The sequence below is a fragment of the Felis catus genome, chromosome C1, assembly GCF_018350175.1.
Source record: "Felis catus isolate Fca126 chromosome C1, F.catus_Fca126_mat1.0, whole genome shotgun sequence".
Lineage (NCBI taxonomy): Eukaryota > Metazoa > Chordata > Mammalia > Carnivora > Felidae > Felis > Felis catus.
Genome location: NC_058375.1, coordinates 203,439,156 through 203,457,523, shown reverse-complemented (window position 1 = coordinate 203,457,523; position 18,368 = coordinate 203,439,156). Strand labels below are relative to the sequence as shown.

General features: G+C 61.0%; 1 protein-coding gene across 4 annotated transcripts; it reads right to left on the bottom strand.

The window, feature by feature from the left end:
* Positions 1-880: 880 nt before the first annotated feature.
* SLC4A3 (solute carrier family 4 member 3) lies at positions 881-17,080 on the bottom strand. 4 transcript variants are annotated; one of them, XM_045034528.1, is made up of 23 exons: positions 16,940-17,080; positions 14,434-14,575; positions 13,918-14,083; positions 13,048-13,328; positions 12,769-12,884; positions 12,163-12,389; positions 10,451-10,599; positions 10,129-10,309; positions 9,524-9,659; positions 8,620-8,803; positions 8,087-8,186; positions 7,438-7,622; positions 6,541-6,766; positions 6,145-6,363; positions 5,709-5,857; positions 5,299-5,493; positions 4,601-4,819; positions 4,163-4,252; positions 3,485-3,651; positions 2,741-2,994; positions 2,244-2,413; positions 1,867-2,040; positions 881-1,202 (listed from the first exon to the last, which is right to left on the bottom strand). In XM_045034528.1, the coding sequence occupies exons 2-23, from the start codon at positions 14,482-14,484 to the stop codon at positions 1,125-1,127; spliced, it is 3,717 nt and encodes a 1,238-aa protein (XP_044890463.1). In that variant the 5' UTR covers positions 14,485-14,575; positions 16,940-17,080; the 3' UTR covers positions 881-1,124. The 4 variants fall into 4 exon arrangements, with proteins under 4 accessions (XP_044890463.1, XP_023115487.1, XP_023115488.1 ...); XM_023259719.2 differs by lacking the exon at positions 16,940-17,080 and adding an exon at positions 14,754-14,955; XM_023259720.2 differs by lacking the exon at positions 16,940-17,080 and adding an exon at positions 14,754-14,954 and having other exon boundaries at positions 12,163-12,362.
* Positions 17,081-18,368: the final 1,288 nt, after the last annotated feature.

Below are 18,368 nucleotides of genomic sequence, written 5' to 3'. Positions count from 1 at the left end.
GTGGGGCTGAGGAAGCCTGGATCGGGATGCGCAGAGCCACCCAGGGGGCTGTGGAGCTCCACGTAACATTCCCGGCCCCTCTCCGTGTCTCCCAAGGAGGCACAGAATGTGCGTCCCTGGGATCTCTGACCACGAAATCCAGCGGGTCCACCAGGTGGCAGCGCTACTCCTGCCCGGTGGGGACGGAGCCTGCAGTGTGAGAGAATGGCCACCAGGGGGCAACACAGGGCCAACCTGCTTCACAACGCTACCGGTTGCCTAGCAACTGTGACGCAATGGGCTCCCAGTTTGCACCCTCTTCAAGGCCTCACAGGTTATTTCTGGCATAACAGACTGTTGCACAAGGAGTGGCCTCAGGAATCCCCAACTGCCACTCTTTTAAGCCGTGAGAATCTAAAATGGTCCAGGGACCCAAATCCAGCACCACCCTGGCGTCTAGGGGATTGGGCTACTGTCCCTGCTCCTCGGAATGCCAGGGATCAGGAAAAGAAGATAAACATTTTCCATTTCCCTCTACAGTCCCAAAGCCACTGGGGACACTCTGATTTCTCTAGTGGCTAAAGCGGAGCAACCTCCTCCCCTTCCCCTTTCCCACCCTCCCCCTTCTAAGCAGGGGCCAGATTAGCAGTATGTGACCTTGAGCCAGACCTTGAGCCTCCTGCTCCTTCCTCAGCTGTACTCGAGAGGGCCCAAGGGGGTGACGATAAGGTCCAGCTCGGACCTTCTGTGGCCTTGATTCTCTCCCGTTCCCCCAAGAATTCTGTCCTTGCCTCCAAACTCTCCCTGGCTTTGATGACCCTGAAAATAGAATTCTTCCAATTCCAGTTGGATAAGTATGACCTGAGAGACCAGAGATGGAACCAAGAAAGTGAGGCAGACACAAGACAAGGAGTGTGGTTATAATGAGCTCAAAGCCTGTGCCGGTCTGGTCTGTGAAAGGGCCTGGGTGAGCCAAGGTCAGGGCCCTGGGCAGAGCCATCGGGCTGCTCTGGCCGTGGCGGTGGTGGTTCCAGGCACGTCTCTGGGTTGTGAGGAACCCGCTGGCCCCGGGGCTGGGCTCCGACTGGGGCCCAGGTGTCGATCACTAAGGTATCGGGGTCTCTGAGGGGCACCACGTTGGAGGATCACACGGGCATGTGCAGCTCGTTGTATTCATCCTGGCCGTCCTCGTCAAAGTTTGGTTCAGCGTCTTCAGAGTCCAGCTGCAGAAGGGAGAGGGTTGGGAGAGGCAGGGAGGCGGCTCCCGCCCTCCCAGTCCCCGGCAACGCCTCCGGCCAGCAGCCCACACCTTCCCGGGCCTCGCTGACTGCGGGGACCATGACCCCAGCCTGAAACACTTCCCTCTGGCCAAAACCCTCAGGTCGCCGGCCCAGTGACACCTCCCGATAACAGTAACGGTGACAGCCGTTACTGCCGCTCAAGTACTTTCAAGGGGCCAATCCTCGCTCCTGTGTTACCCTGTACACCGCGTTCGGGTGCGTGACTTCAAAACCACGTCCCTTCCTCCAGCTGACCAAAACAGAGCTCGGGGTGGGTTTCGGTGCCACGCCACCCCCGCTTGTCCCTGAGCTGTGTGCTTTTGTGCAGGACACGACCTGCACAGCTATCGGCAGTAGTCCCGTGCGGATTTCACACCAAACCGTCATACTTGGTGCTTTACCTGGATTAGCGCTTAACCCTCACGACACTCCTATAAGGAAGACTCCATTATCAGCCCTTTCCTACAGCTGGAAGTAAGATTCCAGGAGGTTAGGTAACTTGCCTCTGGTCACACAACTAGCAGGTGGCACAGCAGAGGCTGGGACCCAGGAGCCCCCGATTCCAGGGCCCATCTGCCCTCACACCGCCCCGCGCGGCACCCCTTACCGCCTGCAGCTCCCTTTCCTGGAAGAGCCGGGGCAGAAGGCAACGCCTCAGAGGCACCGTGAGCAGCAGCAGGAAGGGAAAGGCGAGTGAGGCCGCTGTGGACTTGACGACCCAGAGCAGCGCGATGCAGCCCAGCTGGATGCAGGTGAACAGGTGCATCCGCCACGTCTTCACCTGGGGAACCGGCCTCAAGTCTCACGGCGGCGCAGCCCTCGGCCTGCTCCTCCCCCCCCCCCCCCACCCCCGAGTCTCTGGGGACTCAGCTCCCCAGGCCCCAACTTACCCTCCACCGTCATCCTGTCCATCTCCAGCCTGGGAATCCCTTGCGGCCCCTCCCCATCACCCCTCCTCCCCACCTCCATGCTTCCTGGCCCTACCTTGGTCACATAGGGTTGCTCAGGATGGTGTTTCGCCGGCATGAGGATAAGCAACAGACGCTGGGACAGCTGGATGCCGGACAGTGACGTGACCCCCATGTACAGGAAAATCCCAAAGAGCACAGCCAACGGGATCCGGCGCAGCACAGCCCCCATGACGATAGATAGGCCTGGAGGAGGTGACACAGACCTACCTGACCCCTCGGACGGCCCCCATGAAGATGGACGGGCCCCGTGGAGAGGGGATCTGGGCCTCGTCGCTACAAACAAGAGAAGATGGAGCAGGACAGAGAACCAGGAAAAGGCTCGGGGTAAAAAGGTTCACAGAGTGTTAAGAGGCAGGTTGGGGTCACAGCGGGTGCTAGACGTGATGCCTTCGGAGACTCAGGAGTCACCTGGGTCAAGTCCGGGATAGACAGTGGATTTAAGGCCACAGGGTCCGAGAAGGCAAGTCTGTGGGGTGGGGGCAGGGGGCCTTGCAAGGTGGGTGCTCTCACCCACGAGGCTGGCGATGAGCACTCCAGTGACCCGCTGCTCCCGCACCTCCTGGATCTGGGGCTTGTCGCCAGGAGCGATGGCAGTGCGCATAACAGTCAGTGCATTCACATGAGTGACTGAGCGGACGGTGGCAGCCGTGAGCCAGGGCAACCCAAACAGCCCACAGAGCCCCCCCAGCGAGCCGATCAGGAGCAGGTCCAGGTGGAAGCCAGAGCCCTTGAGCAGCCTCCGTGCCTTCTGGCTGACGATGAGCCTGCAGGGACGGGACAGGAAGCGAGGGCTGAGGGGCTAGGAGGGCAGGCCAGCCGCGAGGCCGGGCACGCGCAGCAGGGACAGCGTCGTCGTGGGGGAACGACATGCAGGGAAGAGCTCTCCCCAGGGCCTGCCAGTTTCCTCTTTCAAGTTCCCAAAGTGATGTTCTCACGGCTAAGCAAATCAGAGCTAAAATCTCATACTGTGGGTATTTAAAGCACCACAAAAGCCAGATGCCAGATCTCACCACGTTGTGGTTTAAAACCAAAATGAGACACATGCGAGCATCACTGGGCGAGAGGACGTACTGCCAGAGTGTGGTGAGGACTGCCAAGTGCCACCTCGCAAATGGTGATGCAGACAGATGGGTATCGTGTCACAGCACCGCAGGGAAACTGTGCCCAGGCCCACGTGCCCCCCCCTTGCCACCACTCCCACCGCTTCCCGCTCTTCCCCAACCTCCTCCACCCAGGGTCCTCCAGCCCCCTCACGCAGTGATCTGTGTCTCCATGAAGATCAAGATGAGGACCAGGAGGGCAGGGACAGCCGCCGCCACCATCATCCAGGGCGGGAAGGGACGGGCACTGCCCAGGGGTGGGATGAACCACGTGCGCTTATGGGGGGATGTCACTGAGAGCCCTGTGGGCACCGTCAGCTTCTGCATGGCAGGAAGGAAGACAGGGTTCAGGCACACGGCCTCCCTATGCTAAGAACCCCACAGGGTGGCACTGCCCCCACCACCAAGTTCTGTGTTCCCTGTCCCAGGACTCCAGGAAACCTGGATGTGAACAGGTTTTGGGGAAATTAGTTTTCCATCTTCCAAAGTCACTGTCCCTGCAAGGGTCTGGTAAAAGAGAATGACATCTTTTCTCCCTGAGGCCCAGGGACACCTGTCATTTGGCCCCCAGCCCATTACTTGCTCCAGGAGTCTAGGCACAGGGTCACACAGCCTCACACACCCCCCGCCCCCCCGGGCTGGCCTCCTCAGCGGCCCCCAGCCCACCCACCCACCCCAGCGCGGCCCCAGCAGGTCACCATGTCACTAGGAAAGCTGAGGCCCACCCTTGATCGTGGCCACTGCCGCAATGGGAACGAGTCGTGGCCTCCCTCTCAAGACTCTGGGGTGAGAATCCCCTGCCCGGGGCTGGGGGGCGGGGGAGCTCGCTCACCTGCGTGTAGGTGTCTGTAATAGAGTAATCCACTAGGACCATCACCAGAATGGAAATGGGGATGCCAAAATCCCCAATGATGCGGCGAGCCTGGAGAGCGGAGCCAATGGGGTAAAGGAGCAGAAGGTGAACGTGAGGGTCAGGGGCACTGACATGAGGGCTCATTACTCCCGCTTCCCTCGGGTCTGAGCTGGAGCCAGAAATCCCCTGGCCGGTCCCTCTAAGTCCCACGGGTGCTGCGCAGCTCAAGAGGACATTCCTCCCCTGATTCAATTTCTCTGACGCTTCTGGCGGGGAAGGGGCTGCACAGATTTGGTTTAGGTCCATGGGTTGACCGGGACAAGGGGGAAGCCCCTCTCTGGAGCGGAGACTGGCAGTGACGGCAGGAACTGGGGGTGGGGGGGACCCACGGGGGCTCCCCACTCCCCAGCCACGCACCTTGCCACCCAAGAAGCGGCTGTTCCTGAACTTTCGTAGGAAGAAGGCAATGAGGAAGGTCCCAAGCATGAGAATGAGGGACAGCAGAGCCGTGTTGGGCTGGTTCCTCGGGCCCGGCGGCCCCTCAGTGGGGGGCAGGGCGCTCCCATTCAGGTCTAGCCCAGCCTCCAATGCCCCCTCGGGAGGGTAGAATGGCAGCAGCGGGTGCTCCGTGAATACCTGTGTGGGTTACAAGGTTGTGACACTCAACCTGGGCAGGTGACCCTAATTTCATCACCCTGATTTCATACAGCTGTGAGGGCGAAGCCTGGGTCCTCACATACCTGACCAGGCAACAGCGTCACAGGACACCCAGCTACACCATGCACGCACCCACGCGCGTGCACACACACACAAACACACACACACACACACAGTCCTCTACAAAAGGAGCCCCATAGCACCGACAGCGCCCCACTCCATCATATACTGGTTGGACCCCATTGGAGTTCCAACCTGTACCCTCTGGCTGTGGCTCCCTGCCCTTCAGCGCTGACCTAGCCCAGGGTGTCCCAACCCCCCACGCCCACACCCAACGGAGCCCTCCTCCCTGCCCCCTCTGCTCCCAGGGCTCCATGCACCACCCCCATGCTCTCCTCCCCAGGGCGCTTCCCAGCCCCCACCTACACCCACCCCCCAAGACCTCTCTGGACCTCCACCTTGTAGAGCTTGTGGAAGGTCTCATAGATGAAAATAAGCGAGATGAGAAAGGCGAAGATCTCCTGGGTGAAAGGTGAGATATAGCGGACCAGGAAGCTGCCTTCAGCGGCCACCAGGGCAAGGACAAAAACCACCAGCCAGAGGCCAACCCACACCCGGCCGGTGAGGTACTCCAGGTCCTGGGCTCGGCAGAACTGGAGGACAGGAGGGAGGTGTGGTTACCCACAGAGGTCAGAGACCCTGGCGGCGGGATGTGTGTGGGGCGGGGGGGGGGGGGGGGGGGGGGGGGGGGAAGAGGTCACGGGATCCAAAGGAGGAGGAGGGGAGACACTGCAGGGACCCATGGCCTGGGCCAAGGGACAGGGCGTGAGAAGCTGATCCCTGGGGAGGGGCAGGGTAGCGCCGTCACCTTGAAGAAGGCTTCTTCGAACACCAGCAATGGCCCGGAGAAGCCGACCACAAGAAGCGGCTGGGCCCCCAGCAGGGAGAAGAGGACGCCAAGCACAGCGGTGGACACAATCAGCTCGGACACGCCCATCAGGCCCTCCGTCTTCTCCCCTGGCGAGGGCGAGGGTCAGTGGGAGGGCCCTGGCCTGGCTCCTGGGACCCGGGCCCTCCTCTTCATCTAGCTTACCCTGACCTGGGGACCCAACTAGGACAGAGCAGCCCCCAGAGCCCAGCCCCATCCCTCCCAGGCCCCTCACCACCAGCACCCCTGGGGCGGCCACAGCCTCCCTCGCCCCTTGCACCCCTCCCACCCCCTGCAAGAGTGATCCCTGGGGTCTCCCGACCACAGACCTTGAGGGTGACGCTGGGCGCCTTGCCCTGCCTCCCCTCCCTCTCACCTAGCAGGCCCCCGAATGTGATGGCGGGGCTGAGGGCAGCGAAGTAGATGAACAGCACGGCCGCCACACACTGGGAGTGCAAGGCGTCTCGCAGGTCACTGGGGTAGTGCGGGTACCGACGCTTCACATCCCGCACGAGCCCCCCAAACACTGAGCCAGTCCGCAGCAGGGGGTCATCTTCGGGGGTCGCCTCAGAGCCCCCCAACTCCACAGCCAGCTCTGGGGGAACAAGGGGCTGTTGGAGCACAGACCACCCCTCCTGCAGCAGAGCCCTGGGCTCAGTCCTCCCCGACAGGGGCTGGGAGTGGGCATGCAGGAGCTAGGGAGTCAGGGCAGGCTGGGTCACGACCTTAGGAGCTCCAGGGCAGGTAGGGGATGGGCCCCAAAGGGGCTGACCTTTCCCAGGGGCCACATAGCTTCCCTGGGTAGTCATCTCCACTTTGGTCTGTTCACGCTCCCTCCGCTTCCTCAGCAGCTCGCGCTGGAAGGCGGCCACGGAGCGCAGCAGGTCACGGCCCTCTACCTCCGATGGGGGGATCACGATGCTGCCATCCAGGAACTCGCTGATGGCACTCAGGAGGTCCTGCCGGTCATCTGCCTGGTAGGCAGCCTCATGAAACAGCTGGGGGCAGGAGAGGCAAGGGCTGAGCCTCCCAGTAGCGCCCCTGGGAGGGCTTCGGAGAGGAGGCGTTGGGCCCTCACAGAGCCAGAGGCAGGGTGGAGGTCTGGCCACGTATACACGTCCAGTCCGATTGTCAAAATACGGAGTCATGTCCCTGCTGGCCAGCAATCGGGCGGCCACAGCCCTGAACCTCCAAATGCTTTCTGTTCCCCTAGGAGCTTCGAGATTTTTCCACAACGCCACAACTAAAGGGGCAACGCTTGGCATAGCAGGGGCCCCCGAATCCATTCTGACTAGAGTACCCACACCCTACAGGTTGGTCAGTACGGATTTCCAACATCACCCCTGGCCAGAGGACCTTCCTATCCAAGCCGAGGAGAAGCCACAGCAAAGACCGACATACCCAGCCCTCCCCTTCAAGTCTCATGACTCATCCAGAACTCTTTCTCCCTCTTCAACCACCTCGCCTTCCAACGGCCCCAGCCTAGGGCTCCCTCTTCTCCCCTTGGCCAACAGCTCCTTCACAACCACTCCAGAGCACTGCCTCCACCCAGAAGGGCCCCCAGCACCCCTGCATCCACAGGCACCAAGGTAGGTAGGGAGAGACTGGGGAAAAGTAGGGCTCAGGGGAACAGGCCTAGAGCACCCAGCCCGGGGCCCGCAGGACCCACCTTGTCAGACATGAGGGTAGCAATGGAACGCCCAAGCTCGTGGTAGTCAGTGCTGGTGTGGCTGGGACCCAGCATCACAAAGAGAAAGCGAACCGGCACCGGGACCTCGAGCACAGACTCCAAGAGCACAGCCTCATTCAGTCGCACAAAAGCTGCCGCTGGCTGCTCCAAGAAAGGCACGCAGCCTGTGGGGGAGAGTAAGGCACCGGGCACTGGGTAAAGAGGATCAGTCCAGGCTGGCCCTAAAGAAAACGTCTGGGGCTGTCATGTACAGTTGAGCAGGTTGCGTGCTGCACGAAGAAACCCCAATCTAAAGAAACCCTATTCATTCATACGTTTACATATTTATTATGATTCATCAGTAGATGAAACGTTCACAGTCTTCAAGAAAGAGTGCTTCTCTTTAACTCCCCCAAAAGTGCTGTACAGACTAGCGGCAGTCCCAAACGGCAGAAAACCGGACGGGAGGCAGGCAGAGGACTGAGAAAGAAAGAGCTGGGGGCAAGACAGGCTGTCAGGAAAAGCAGGTACAAGTTGGGGGGCTGGCCAGGGATGGAAGAGGTGGCCTGCAGGCCAGAGCGTAAGACCAGCAGACCACAGTGGAAGGAAACCCACACACCCAGTAACCCCAGCCCCCCGCCCTCCTTACCCACGAGCACAACAGTAGCCTCGGCATCTTCAGGAATCTTCTCCAGTAGCTTCAGGCTTTTCCCCCGGTGACTGTCTCCCCCAGGCATGTGGAGGGGCTTCTAAGGACGCAGAACTGGAATAGGGCTGGGACCCTGATGGGAGGCCGTGGCAGGCCCTCCCCTCCCTTGCTTCAGCCCCCCTGGACTCTGCCCTCCAACCCCTGGACCTGGGCCCTGTTTTGTCCCTCCCCGGGGTGACGCGCCCCACATCGGGAGCAGACCACTCGGGCTGTGGACCCCTCCTCGGAGCAGCTCACGACCACCTCAGCCTTATCTCGTTTAAACGGCTCCCATGGGTCTGCCACATCATCTCATCTAAACCTCCTATTTCTGTAGGGCAGAGGCCCTCATGCGTATCTGGACCCCCCACATGCCTTGTGTGGTACCAGGCATCCAAACTTCCTGACGCACTCAACGAAGCCATCAGTGGCCTCCAGTGTGAAATCAGAAGCCCTCTCGGTCCCCCAGCCCAGGTCAGAGCAAGGCGACTGACCTCCTTGGCATCTGGGTCATGAGGCCAGAGAGGGGCTGGTTCCCCCACGTCCTCGGCCATGGTAGGCACTGCACCGTCAGGGCCATGGCTGGGGGTTGGGTGATGATTCCCCATGACCGAGTTCATGCTGGAGCTGGACGGGTTTCGGGGAAAGAAGCCAGTGTCCTTGTCATCATTGGGATGGCTGTGAAGAGGGCAGAGGGAGCATGGCAGGTTAAGAGGAGATGCCCTTAGTGGGCTGAGGTCATGAAGAAATGAGAAATAAAGGGTCGGCGGGGGGGGCGCCTGGGTGGCTCAGTTGGTTGAGCATCCGACTTTGGCTCAGGTCATGATCTCACAGTTCGTGAGTTTGAGCCCTGCGTTGGGCTCTGTGCTGACAGTTCAGAGCCTGATTCGGATTCTGTATGTCCCTCTCTGCCCCTCCCCTGCTCATCCTCTGTCTTTCTCTCTCAAAAATAAATAAAAACATTTAAAAAACATGAAAGAAAAAAGCAAAACAAAGGAAAAAAAAGAAAACAGAAAAGGAAAGGAAAAAGAAAAGAGGAAAGGAAAAAGAAAAGAAAGAAAAGAAGAGAAAAGAAAAAAGAGAAAAGGAAAGAAAAAAGAAAAAAGAAAGAAAGAAAAGAAAAGAGAAAAGAAAAGAAAAAAAAAGAAAAGGAAAGAAAAAAGAGAAAAGGGAAGAAAAGAAGAGAAGAGAAGAGAAAAAAGAAAAGGGTCTGCATCCCTTGTACCTCAGTGTAAGAAAGAACCTTCTAACGGCTGGTGCTGTCCAAAGATGAACGAGGAATAAACTCCCTGTCGCCTGGGTTATGCAAGCAGAGGCTAGAAAGCCACACAGGTGAGTCTGTGCTCCTGGAAGAGCAGCTGACCCAAAGGCCCCGTCCCAGGCGCCCCACCCTGGCACCTGTGTTTCAGCAGGAGGGTGCGCAGGACACTGGCCCTGTCCTCCGGACGGATCTGGTCAGACACGATCATGGTCTCCACCACGAGATGCGCGATACCCGGCAGAGTGGTCTGCTCCAGGTCCAGGAGGGCAGCTCCTGGGGGCACAGTCGAGGAAGGGGGCAGGGCCCCGTCAGATAGGAACAACCACCCCGGCCGCCTCGCTCCCCCGGGGCAGGCAGACACGCGGCGCGAGCCAAGCGCCCGGGGCTCACCGTTCCACGTGGCCTCGCCGAGCCAGAGAGGGGGGTGCGCAAAGGGAACACAAGAGCAAGGGACGGCCCCTCCAAACCCAGGGAGGGGAGCCACGGGCGCGCTTCCCGCACGTGGACTGCGGCCTACTACGGCCCAGGTCCTGCGCCGGGCACCAGAGGCACAGCCCAGGCCCTCAGAGCTTATGGCTACGCAAGCAGTCAGACCCCACGTCTCCAAAGTGGCAGCCGGACCTCGCCTGGGCCCCGGACTCCAGGGAGCAGTCCCCAAGAGCCGGACGGCCTGCTGCGGGCCAACCTCCGGGGTCTCTGAAGAGGGCACTGCACCCCAGGGCCAGGCCCGCGGGGCGCCTACCGTGGGCGATGGTCCTCCGGAGCTCCAGAAGGCTGCGGAAGGAGAGCGAGGCCACGTGGGGCTTGCCCCAGCGCTCCGTCTCTTCCTCCACATCCTCCTCAAACTTGATCCAGCGCGCCGTCTCCCGCCAGTGGGGCTCCTGGCTGCGGTCCAGCGTCAGCTCATTGAGCTCCACAAACACCTGAGGCAGACGCCAAGGTGAGGGTCTGGGGGCCGCCAGGTGGGACCGGCGGTCTCGGAGACACGGTGCCCAGGCGAGGCAGGGAGGAGGGAAGAGAAGGCTCTGGGGAGAGGAGGGGAGAGGAAGCCGCAGGCCCGGTACCTCATGAGGCCTCCGATCCAACGTCTTCTTCTTCTTCTTCCTGCGCAGGATGGGGGCCAAGCCACCGGGGCTGCCCCTCCCACCCTGCGTGCGCGACGGCTTCTTCACTAGGTGACGCCGCATGCCAGGGTTATCCTCCAGCCGGTGACCTGCAGACGAGGCAGGCTTCGTGGTCCCAGGGGTCCAGCTCAGGGCCTCACGGCCACAGTTAACCCCTCCGGCCCCCTGCTCTGCCCAGCCAGTCTACCTGGCGGGTGCCACGGTCGCCCAGGGGCCATGTCCACACCTCCACACCACAGACAAGGACAGTGAAGCCCGGACAGGGAGATGGACTAGCCCAAAGTAACACAGGGGACCACCGGCCAAAGCACAGTAAAAAGGCAGACCCCAGCTCAGTCCACGGCCCCAGCTCCCTTCCCTCGCCCATGGCCGCTGCCTCTCATGCTGGAGCTCTATGGCCTGTATCAATTCACCAGGCCCCCAACACTTTCCCTGTGCCCTCTCTCAGCACCCAGGTCTCCCCCATTGATACACACATCTGGCAGACTCAAGGAGGGCTCTGTCCCTTCCTCCCCGCCTGCCCCTTCCAGGCCAGCAGCTGCGGAAAGGCCAGCTGCCCAGTTACTCACAAGCTGGTCCCCCTGCCATGGGGCTCAGCTGGCCCTGGGTGGGTTCCCATGGGTCACAGTCATCAAGGTCCAGCACCAACATCTCTAAGTCCTCTGAGGTCAGCGAGTCTCGAGTGCTGGCGGCTGGGGCCATTCCAGGGCCCCGGCTCTCAGCGTCCTCAGGCCTAGGGCTTGGTGCCCCGATGGGCTCTGTGACCTCCTCCAGCAGGCTCATCATTCCCCCGGGGGCCGAGCCCTCGGCCCCTGCTCCCTCCCAGAGCCCTGGCTTTCCTAAAAGGTGGGAGCCTGGGCCAGTGGTCTTCACCCAACCAGAGCCTCCTGACTCCTGGCAGCCCCGGGCCTGCTCCCTGCTGCTTCCAGCCCCCTCCCTGAGTCTGTAAACACGCCCTCCCCCTGACCCCCACCCCCACCCCACTGCTGCCATCGGATTGTTCCTGTCCCTGTCCTCAGGCCCTGGCAACTTTCCATGACGTACTGAGCTCAAAGCCCTCCCTCCCACCCGCGCCCACACACTGTGGTTCCAAGGGGGAGGGAGGTGGGGTCAGTGATGCCCCTGGCCCGGGCACAGAGCCCCGTGGGTGATGACAGGTGGCACAGAAACCAGGGCACTGATAAGACGGAAGGAATGTGCCGAGATCACGGCCAGGCCCTGCCAACGGTGGTGTGACAAGTATGGGGCCCCTGATGTAGGGAGAAGCAGGACCCAGAAGAGTGGCTCACGCTCAGGGGGCCAGTGTGAAGGGGCCAAAAAGAAGATGAGAAGATGAGCCTTAGGGGAAGAGGAGATATAAAATCTCCAAATGCCATGGGGAAGAGAGGTTGCCTTATTCAGGGGGTGACTCAGAGGACAGAATCAGGACAGAAGGACAGAGGTGTCACGAAGGGAAATCTCAGCTCTGGCAACCAGAGAAGTGGCCTGGTGAGGTAGTGAGCTCCCCGCCCCTGGCCACATTCCAGCAGACAGGGATACTGCAGAGGGGACCCAGCGCTAGTCTGGGGAGAGCACAGAGCTTCCCCAAGGTTCCTCACAGGCGGGGCGCCCATGGGGGTGGGCCACGGGGGCTGCCACAGGGTGTCACTCACTCTTCATGTCGTCCAGGTCCGCGGAGCCCAGCATCTGGGCCTCCGCCTCGTCGGTGGGCACCTGCTGCTCCGGGCCACCTGGGCTACCCAGGGCACTGCCTGGGCACAGCCGTTCCCGAAGGTCATAGCTGGCCGACGGGCTCCAGGGCCGGCTCTTCTCCCCAGCGACTCGGGAGGCCCGGGCCCGGGGGCTCGGGGAGCTGAGGAGGCACCATGGCAGCCTTGGACTTGACAGGGAACCATGGTGGAGATGGGCCAGGTTAGGGGGTTCCTTTGCCCTCCTCCAGTTTGGGGTGGGGCCTGGAATAGCCCCCTGGGCACTAGACACAGACTCCTTCTGGGCAGAGAAGGAAGCTCACGTCCAGCTCCCTGCCCCCACCACACCAGTCCCCCCCTTCCTCTCTGTCCTTCCCCCTCTAGCCCTGTCCTCTCTAGTGACACCTTCTCTCTCCTCTTTGTCAGTCATGTGGATAGAGAGGGAGGCGTGCCCCTCCCCGCTTCCTCCGCCCCCTCTCCTCTCCTCCCCTCTTCCCCGGGGTCAGAGCTGGGGACAATCCCCAGGGTCAGGAAGGAGCCTGGGACCTGCTCTGGGCTGGATGCCAGTACCTGACTGACTGCTGGGGGCTCTTGTCAGAGCAAGGGCCCACCGAGGGCAGGGGCTTGGTGAAGGCGGCCTTCCCGGAGAGGCCAGGACTGTCATCCTCGTCACTTCCAATGGAGAACTGTGGACAAAGCAGAGTGCCTGGGTCCCTGCCCAGACTCAGCCCCCAACCCCCGACTCTGCTTCCCCCAGGCAGCCCCAGCCCCCTCTGCTTCGTCTTCCTTCCTCTCCTCTCTGCACCCCTCCCTGAGGAGTCGGGTGCTCCTTCGGGGGCAGACCCATACCTTTGCTTTCTGTGGGGACCCTGAGGGCGGGGGCTCCACAGGTTCTGCCTCAGACTCCCCTTCCTCTTCCTCCTCCTCCTCCTCCTCCTCTTCCTCCACTCCGGCTGCCCCCTCCTCCTGGATGGGAGGGGTCCCCTCAGAGGGGGGAGCAGAGGTCTTCTCCTTCTTCCTCTTCCTCCTGGTCTGCCGGGCAGAGGTGGGGGGCAGTCGCCGCAGCTTGTGGGGTGGAGGCAGGCGCGCCGAGAGCGGGTGGTGGGTGTGGTGGGATGTGTGCCGGTGAACTGGGGGTGCAGGAGAGCCGGTTGGGGTCCCCACAGCAGAAGGGGGCCCCTCACCACCCTAGGGGCACACACCTTATTCTAGCTCAGGGCCTCAAACAAGGGCACCCTAGTCCTTCCTCGAGAGCCAGGCTCCCCCCGACACCTGTATCCACGTCCTGCCATTGGTAAGGCCTGGCAGAGCGGGGGAATGGGCCTAAGGGAGAAGGTCGTGAAAGGGGGTCTCGGGGAAATAGGACACGATACAGCAAGGGGGGAAGGCAGAGTCAGAGCTGAGGGAGGAGGCAGAGAGAAGAGAGCAGGGCCGGAGGTATGGCAGAGACTTGGGGAAGACGAAGGTCACGGAGGGAAGCCTCAGGCCCATCTCCCTGTGTCTCCCCTGCGTCTGGGGCCCGGTCCCCTGGAAGGTGGACAGGCGATGGGTGAGTGAGGCAGGATGACTTAACATGGCATGGTGGCCCAGCACAGCGTCCAGCACAGCGTCCAGCACAAGATGGCACTGGGTGACCAAGCCAGTGGTGAGCACGGTGATGGTGGCAATGAAGGTGATGGTGGTGAGGGCGGCCACACTAGGGGTCCCCAGGCTACCCACACTCAAAGTCCCGCTCGCTGTAGCTGCGGCTGGGCTTCTCAGGGTCCCAGGCCGGGGGCTTGCTGATGAGGTCCCCAAACCTGCTCACAGCCAAGGTCTTGCCCAAGTCATCGTCCTCCTCCTCCAGGTCTGGACTCAGAGGGGGCTCCTCCAAGGGCACCCGGACCTGCAGGCTCAGACGGCCTCTCCTAAGGACCCTTGACCCAAGAACGTCCCACATCTCCCCCCCCCCCCTCAACTCCTAGCCCTGGCTGTGGGCGGGGGGAGACCAGCGGGCTCCACCTTCAACAACCCCCTCTCCCTGCGCCCCAGGCTTGGGTCAGCATCCCAGGCTCCCCGGGCTTGGGAGGGGAGGGGGCAACACAACTGAAAAATACCAAAGCGCGCCCCCCCCACCCCATACCCTCCAACCCAGCTCCATCCCTGGATCTGGGGGTCCCAAGGTCGGCCAGAGGACTCCCCTCTCCTCTTTGGGGGTCCCTCCCGTCTTCTTCCACCCCCGCGCGCGTCAGTCACCTGGGGTAGGGGGGAGGCGCCCCCGGGCGGCGGGATCACTCCGTTGGCCATGGCCGGGGAGGCGACTTGGGAGCCTTGCTCACTGAGGGACCCGTGACCCGGTTGAGAAGAAGGGGGCGCTGCAGGGGCCTAGTGAGGAGCCCTGGGGGAGGAGGGCGGGGTCAGGAGCCTCGCGCGGCCGCCCTCTCCCCCTCGCCGAGCCCGATCCCCCCGCCCGCCCGCGCGCCCGCGCGCCCATCCGAGGCCCCGCCACGCCCGGGACACTCCGGGGCCCCGGCCCCGGCCCTGGTCCTGGCCCGCCGCGCCCCGCCCTGCGGTACCTCGGGGCTCCGGAGCGTGCGGGGCCAACGCCGGCCGCCGCGCCCCATCTCCCGCGCGCGCTCCGGGGCCTGGCGCCGCGCAGGGCCGGACGGCCGGGGGGCGCCCGCGGCGGCGGCGAGCCGGGCCGGCCGGGCGGACGCAGGCGCCGGAGCCCGCAGCCCGGGGCTCCACCTCCTCGCGCTCGGCTCCGCAGCTCCGCCGCCGCCACCGCCGCCGCCGCCGGGCCGCACAATGGGAGCGGGCGGGCCGTGACTCACTCCGCCCCGGCCGGCCCGGCCCCCACGCGCGAGCCCCCGCAGGACCCACCCTGCCCGCCAGCCCCTTCTCCCGGCGCCCCACGCATGGCCGGGGGCGGGTGCACGGCCCTACATTCCCACAATCCCCAGATCGCTCCCCCACTTTGCTTTTAGCCTCCCCTCCCTCCCCTCAGGAGCCCTGGAGGCGACCCCTGCACCGACACAAGCCCCTCCAACCTTGGGAACTGGGCTCACAGACACCGGAAGGCAGCCCCCACGTCCCCCTTTGGTCCCAATATAGCCTCAGATGCCTGGCTTCTGCCACGGGCACCACCCAACATTTGACCTTGGCACATCATCTCCCCTCCCGGGTTTGCCCCTCTGTGGCCTGGAGTAGGAGTGTTCCAGGGTTCCATCCAGCTCTAAGATTCTGTAGACCAGTTGCCACAGCCCCCCTCCCCACCTACACTCCCTGAGGTCACTTCTCCTTTTCCAAGGTCATATCTCCTTTTCCAAGGTCAAAGGTCTCTGGAAGGAACTGCTGGATCCCAATTTGATCTTCCGGTGTCTGGCTGAAATTGGGCACCCAGCCCCAGGCTACATCCATAACAGCCCCTCAATAAAATGTGTTGAAGATACAGTGCAGCCACCTCCCCAATCTTTGGGAAGACAGAAGACGATGTGGGGGCAGAACCGGGAGGGAGCTAAAGGGCAGGGGAAAGTGAGCCAGCCCAGGAGAGGGGAATAAACGCCTGCAGAGAAGGGGTACGGGGGACAGGGTGCTGGACAGGATGGTGCTCTGCGTGGGAAAGAGGTTTAACCTTGTGACCTTGGGCATGTTATATACGCTCTCCTACCCCTGCCCTCATCTGGCTCTCAGCTCAATTCAAGAGATTTTCGACACCGAGAGCCACACAAGGGGAGAGGGGAGGGCAGTGAGGGCCTGTGAACACCCACTTGGCTTTGCACTGCACCAGACCCTCTGCAAACTCGTTTCAGCCTTCCCACAACAGAGATGCAAGGAGGCTGATTACCCTGCCATGGTCACAGCTGGGAAGCAGGCTGCCGAGCAGGTCTCGGGGGTGTGTACAGGGTGACTGTCCGAACCACAGCCATTTAACTGCCCCCAGCCTCTTATATCGAAAGAAATGTGCTCGGCCTCCCCATCTTGCAGGGCGGGCGGTCGTTGAGAGGATGAAACAAGACGCCGGTGTGAGTCAGCTGTGTGCCAATGGAGCATGTGGAACTGTGCCCCAGAACTCCGGGAGTGACACCCATCTGTTATGGATTGAATTGTGTCCCCACCAAATTTAATGTCGAAGTTCTAACCCTGGGCACCTCTGAAGGTGGCCTTATATGGAAACAGCCTAGTCAGACTGGGGTAGGGTGGGCTCCTTTTCCAAAAGGACTGGTGTTGTCATAAAAGGGGGAGATTTGGACACAGACGCACACTCAGGGAGGACACCATGTGAAGACAGAGTTGGATGCCACAAGCCAAGGAGCTACTAGAAGCTGGGAGAGGGGCCTGGAACAGATCCTTTTCTAACATTTTCAAGAGGGAACATAGCTGTGCTGACATCTTGATCTCAGGCTTCCAGTCACCAGAACTCTGAGCTAAATCTCTGTTGTTTAAGCCTCTCAGTCTACGGTGCTTTCTTACAGCAGCCCTAACACGCTGATATGCCATCCCAAACCTTTATACTCTGAGCCAGGTGACTCGGTCCCAAGACTCTATCTGGAGGGATGTTTGCACAGGGCCCTCACCTTCTTAGAGATACTCGAGAGCCTTGGTGCCTTTTCCAGTGGGGAACATTGCAAAGGGCTCTGTTCAGTCTACCCCCGACCCCTTGGTCGTCCTCATGGCCCCGTCCCTGGCTTCTAGGCTGCAAACTTGGTATCCAAGTTTGGGGGAAATGCTGATGGCCATTGGCTGTTTCATGCCAACTCACCCCATTAGACATCAGGGAATGCTCCATTTCTCCCACTTCAGATGTCCTGGCCTCCTGGAGGCTTTTCCAGTTGTGTTCTCCCGCACCTGTAATTGTCAATCCCCAACACAACGTTCCCAGTGGAGTCTTTAATCCTGCGACAAGCGTGCTTCTTGCATACTCAAAGAATGGCCACTGTGTGTGCGAGACAAAGGAAACAGGAAAGGTGACCAACGCAGAAACTCAGAGTACCCCACTGGCACCCTTCTCCTTAGCCCAGACTGACTTGAATGCCCGCACCCTCCATGTTGAGGCCCAGAACGCTTGTCTGACACACGTACCACCACCAAGGCCTGTCCCGTATGTCCAAGAGCTCAGAAGCCACGCCACCACGCCACCCAGATGCAGACGCACGAGCACATCGTCCTCTAGGGTTCCTCACAAATGGACCAGGAGCCCTCGGGGTGGGTCCTCCCCTAGCCGTTCCCTGCAATCACAGTCTTGTGACCAAGCACGTTGAGAACCAGCCTGACATAGTGGATTTTTGTCCTCTGCGGCCACCCAAACCTTTGCAGCCCCTCTACATTTTTGGTCGTTGCCCATGAGTACTGTCCCTCCAAGGTCAAGGCCGAGTGCCCCTTGCCGGACTCCCTTGCAGCTAGGGTACAGACACAAGCTGGGTTCCACCAAGCAGACTTGCCTGTGCAAGACCTGAAATCAGAAATGAGCACAGGAGAGGAGGCGGGTGGGTCCTCTGAGAGCAGCAGTGCTGCTTTTGCTGGAGAAGCTGTGCTGACGGGGCCCGTCGTCATTCCTCTCCATTCCTCCCCCAAATACCACCTAACGTTCACTATTTCCTTTAACAAATTCCAGCTGGAAGTAGCTCAGCATTCTGACTGACAGAATCGGGGAAATGGCTCTGAGTCCAGGGCACAGGCTAAGCAGGCACGAGGCATTAGCAGTACCAATACCAGGGAGCTGGGGGCAGGCACATGAGAGAATGACAATCTTTTTTTTTTTTTTTTTGAGAAAGAGAGAGTGTCTTTTTTTTAAGTTTGTTTGAGGTGGGGGGTGGGCAGAGAAGGAGAGAGAGAATCCCAAGCACACTCCACACTGTCAGCACAGACCCAACGCGGGGCTTGAATTCATGAACCATGAGATCATGACCTGAACCGAAATCAAGAGTTGGACACTTAACCAGCTGAGCCACCCAGGCGCCCCGAGAGAGAGAATCTTAAGCAGGCTCCATGCCTAGCGCAGAGGTCAACATGGGGTTCAGTCTCATGACTGTGAGATTGTGACCTGAGCAGAAATCAAGAGCCAGGCACTCAACTGACTGAGCCACCCAGGTGCCCCAAGATGACCATCTTATTAGCAGACCTGGGCAGTCTCTGTCCTCTTATTACTATGTCACTCCTCACCAACTCTACTCCCTAATCTGTTGTGTTTT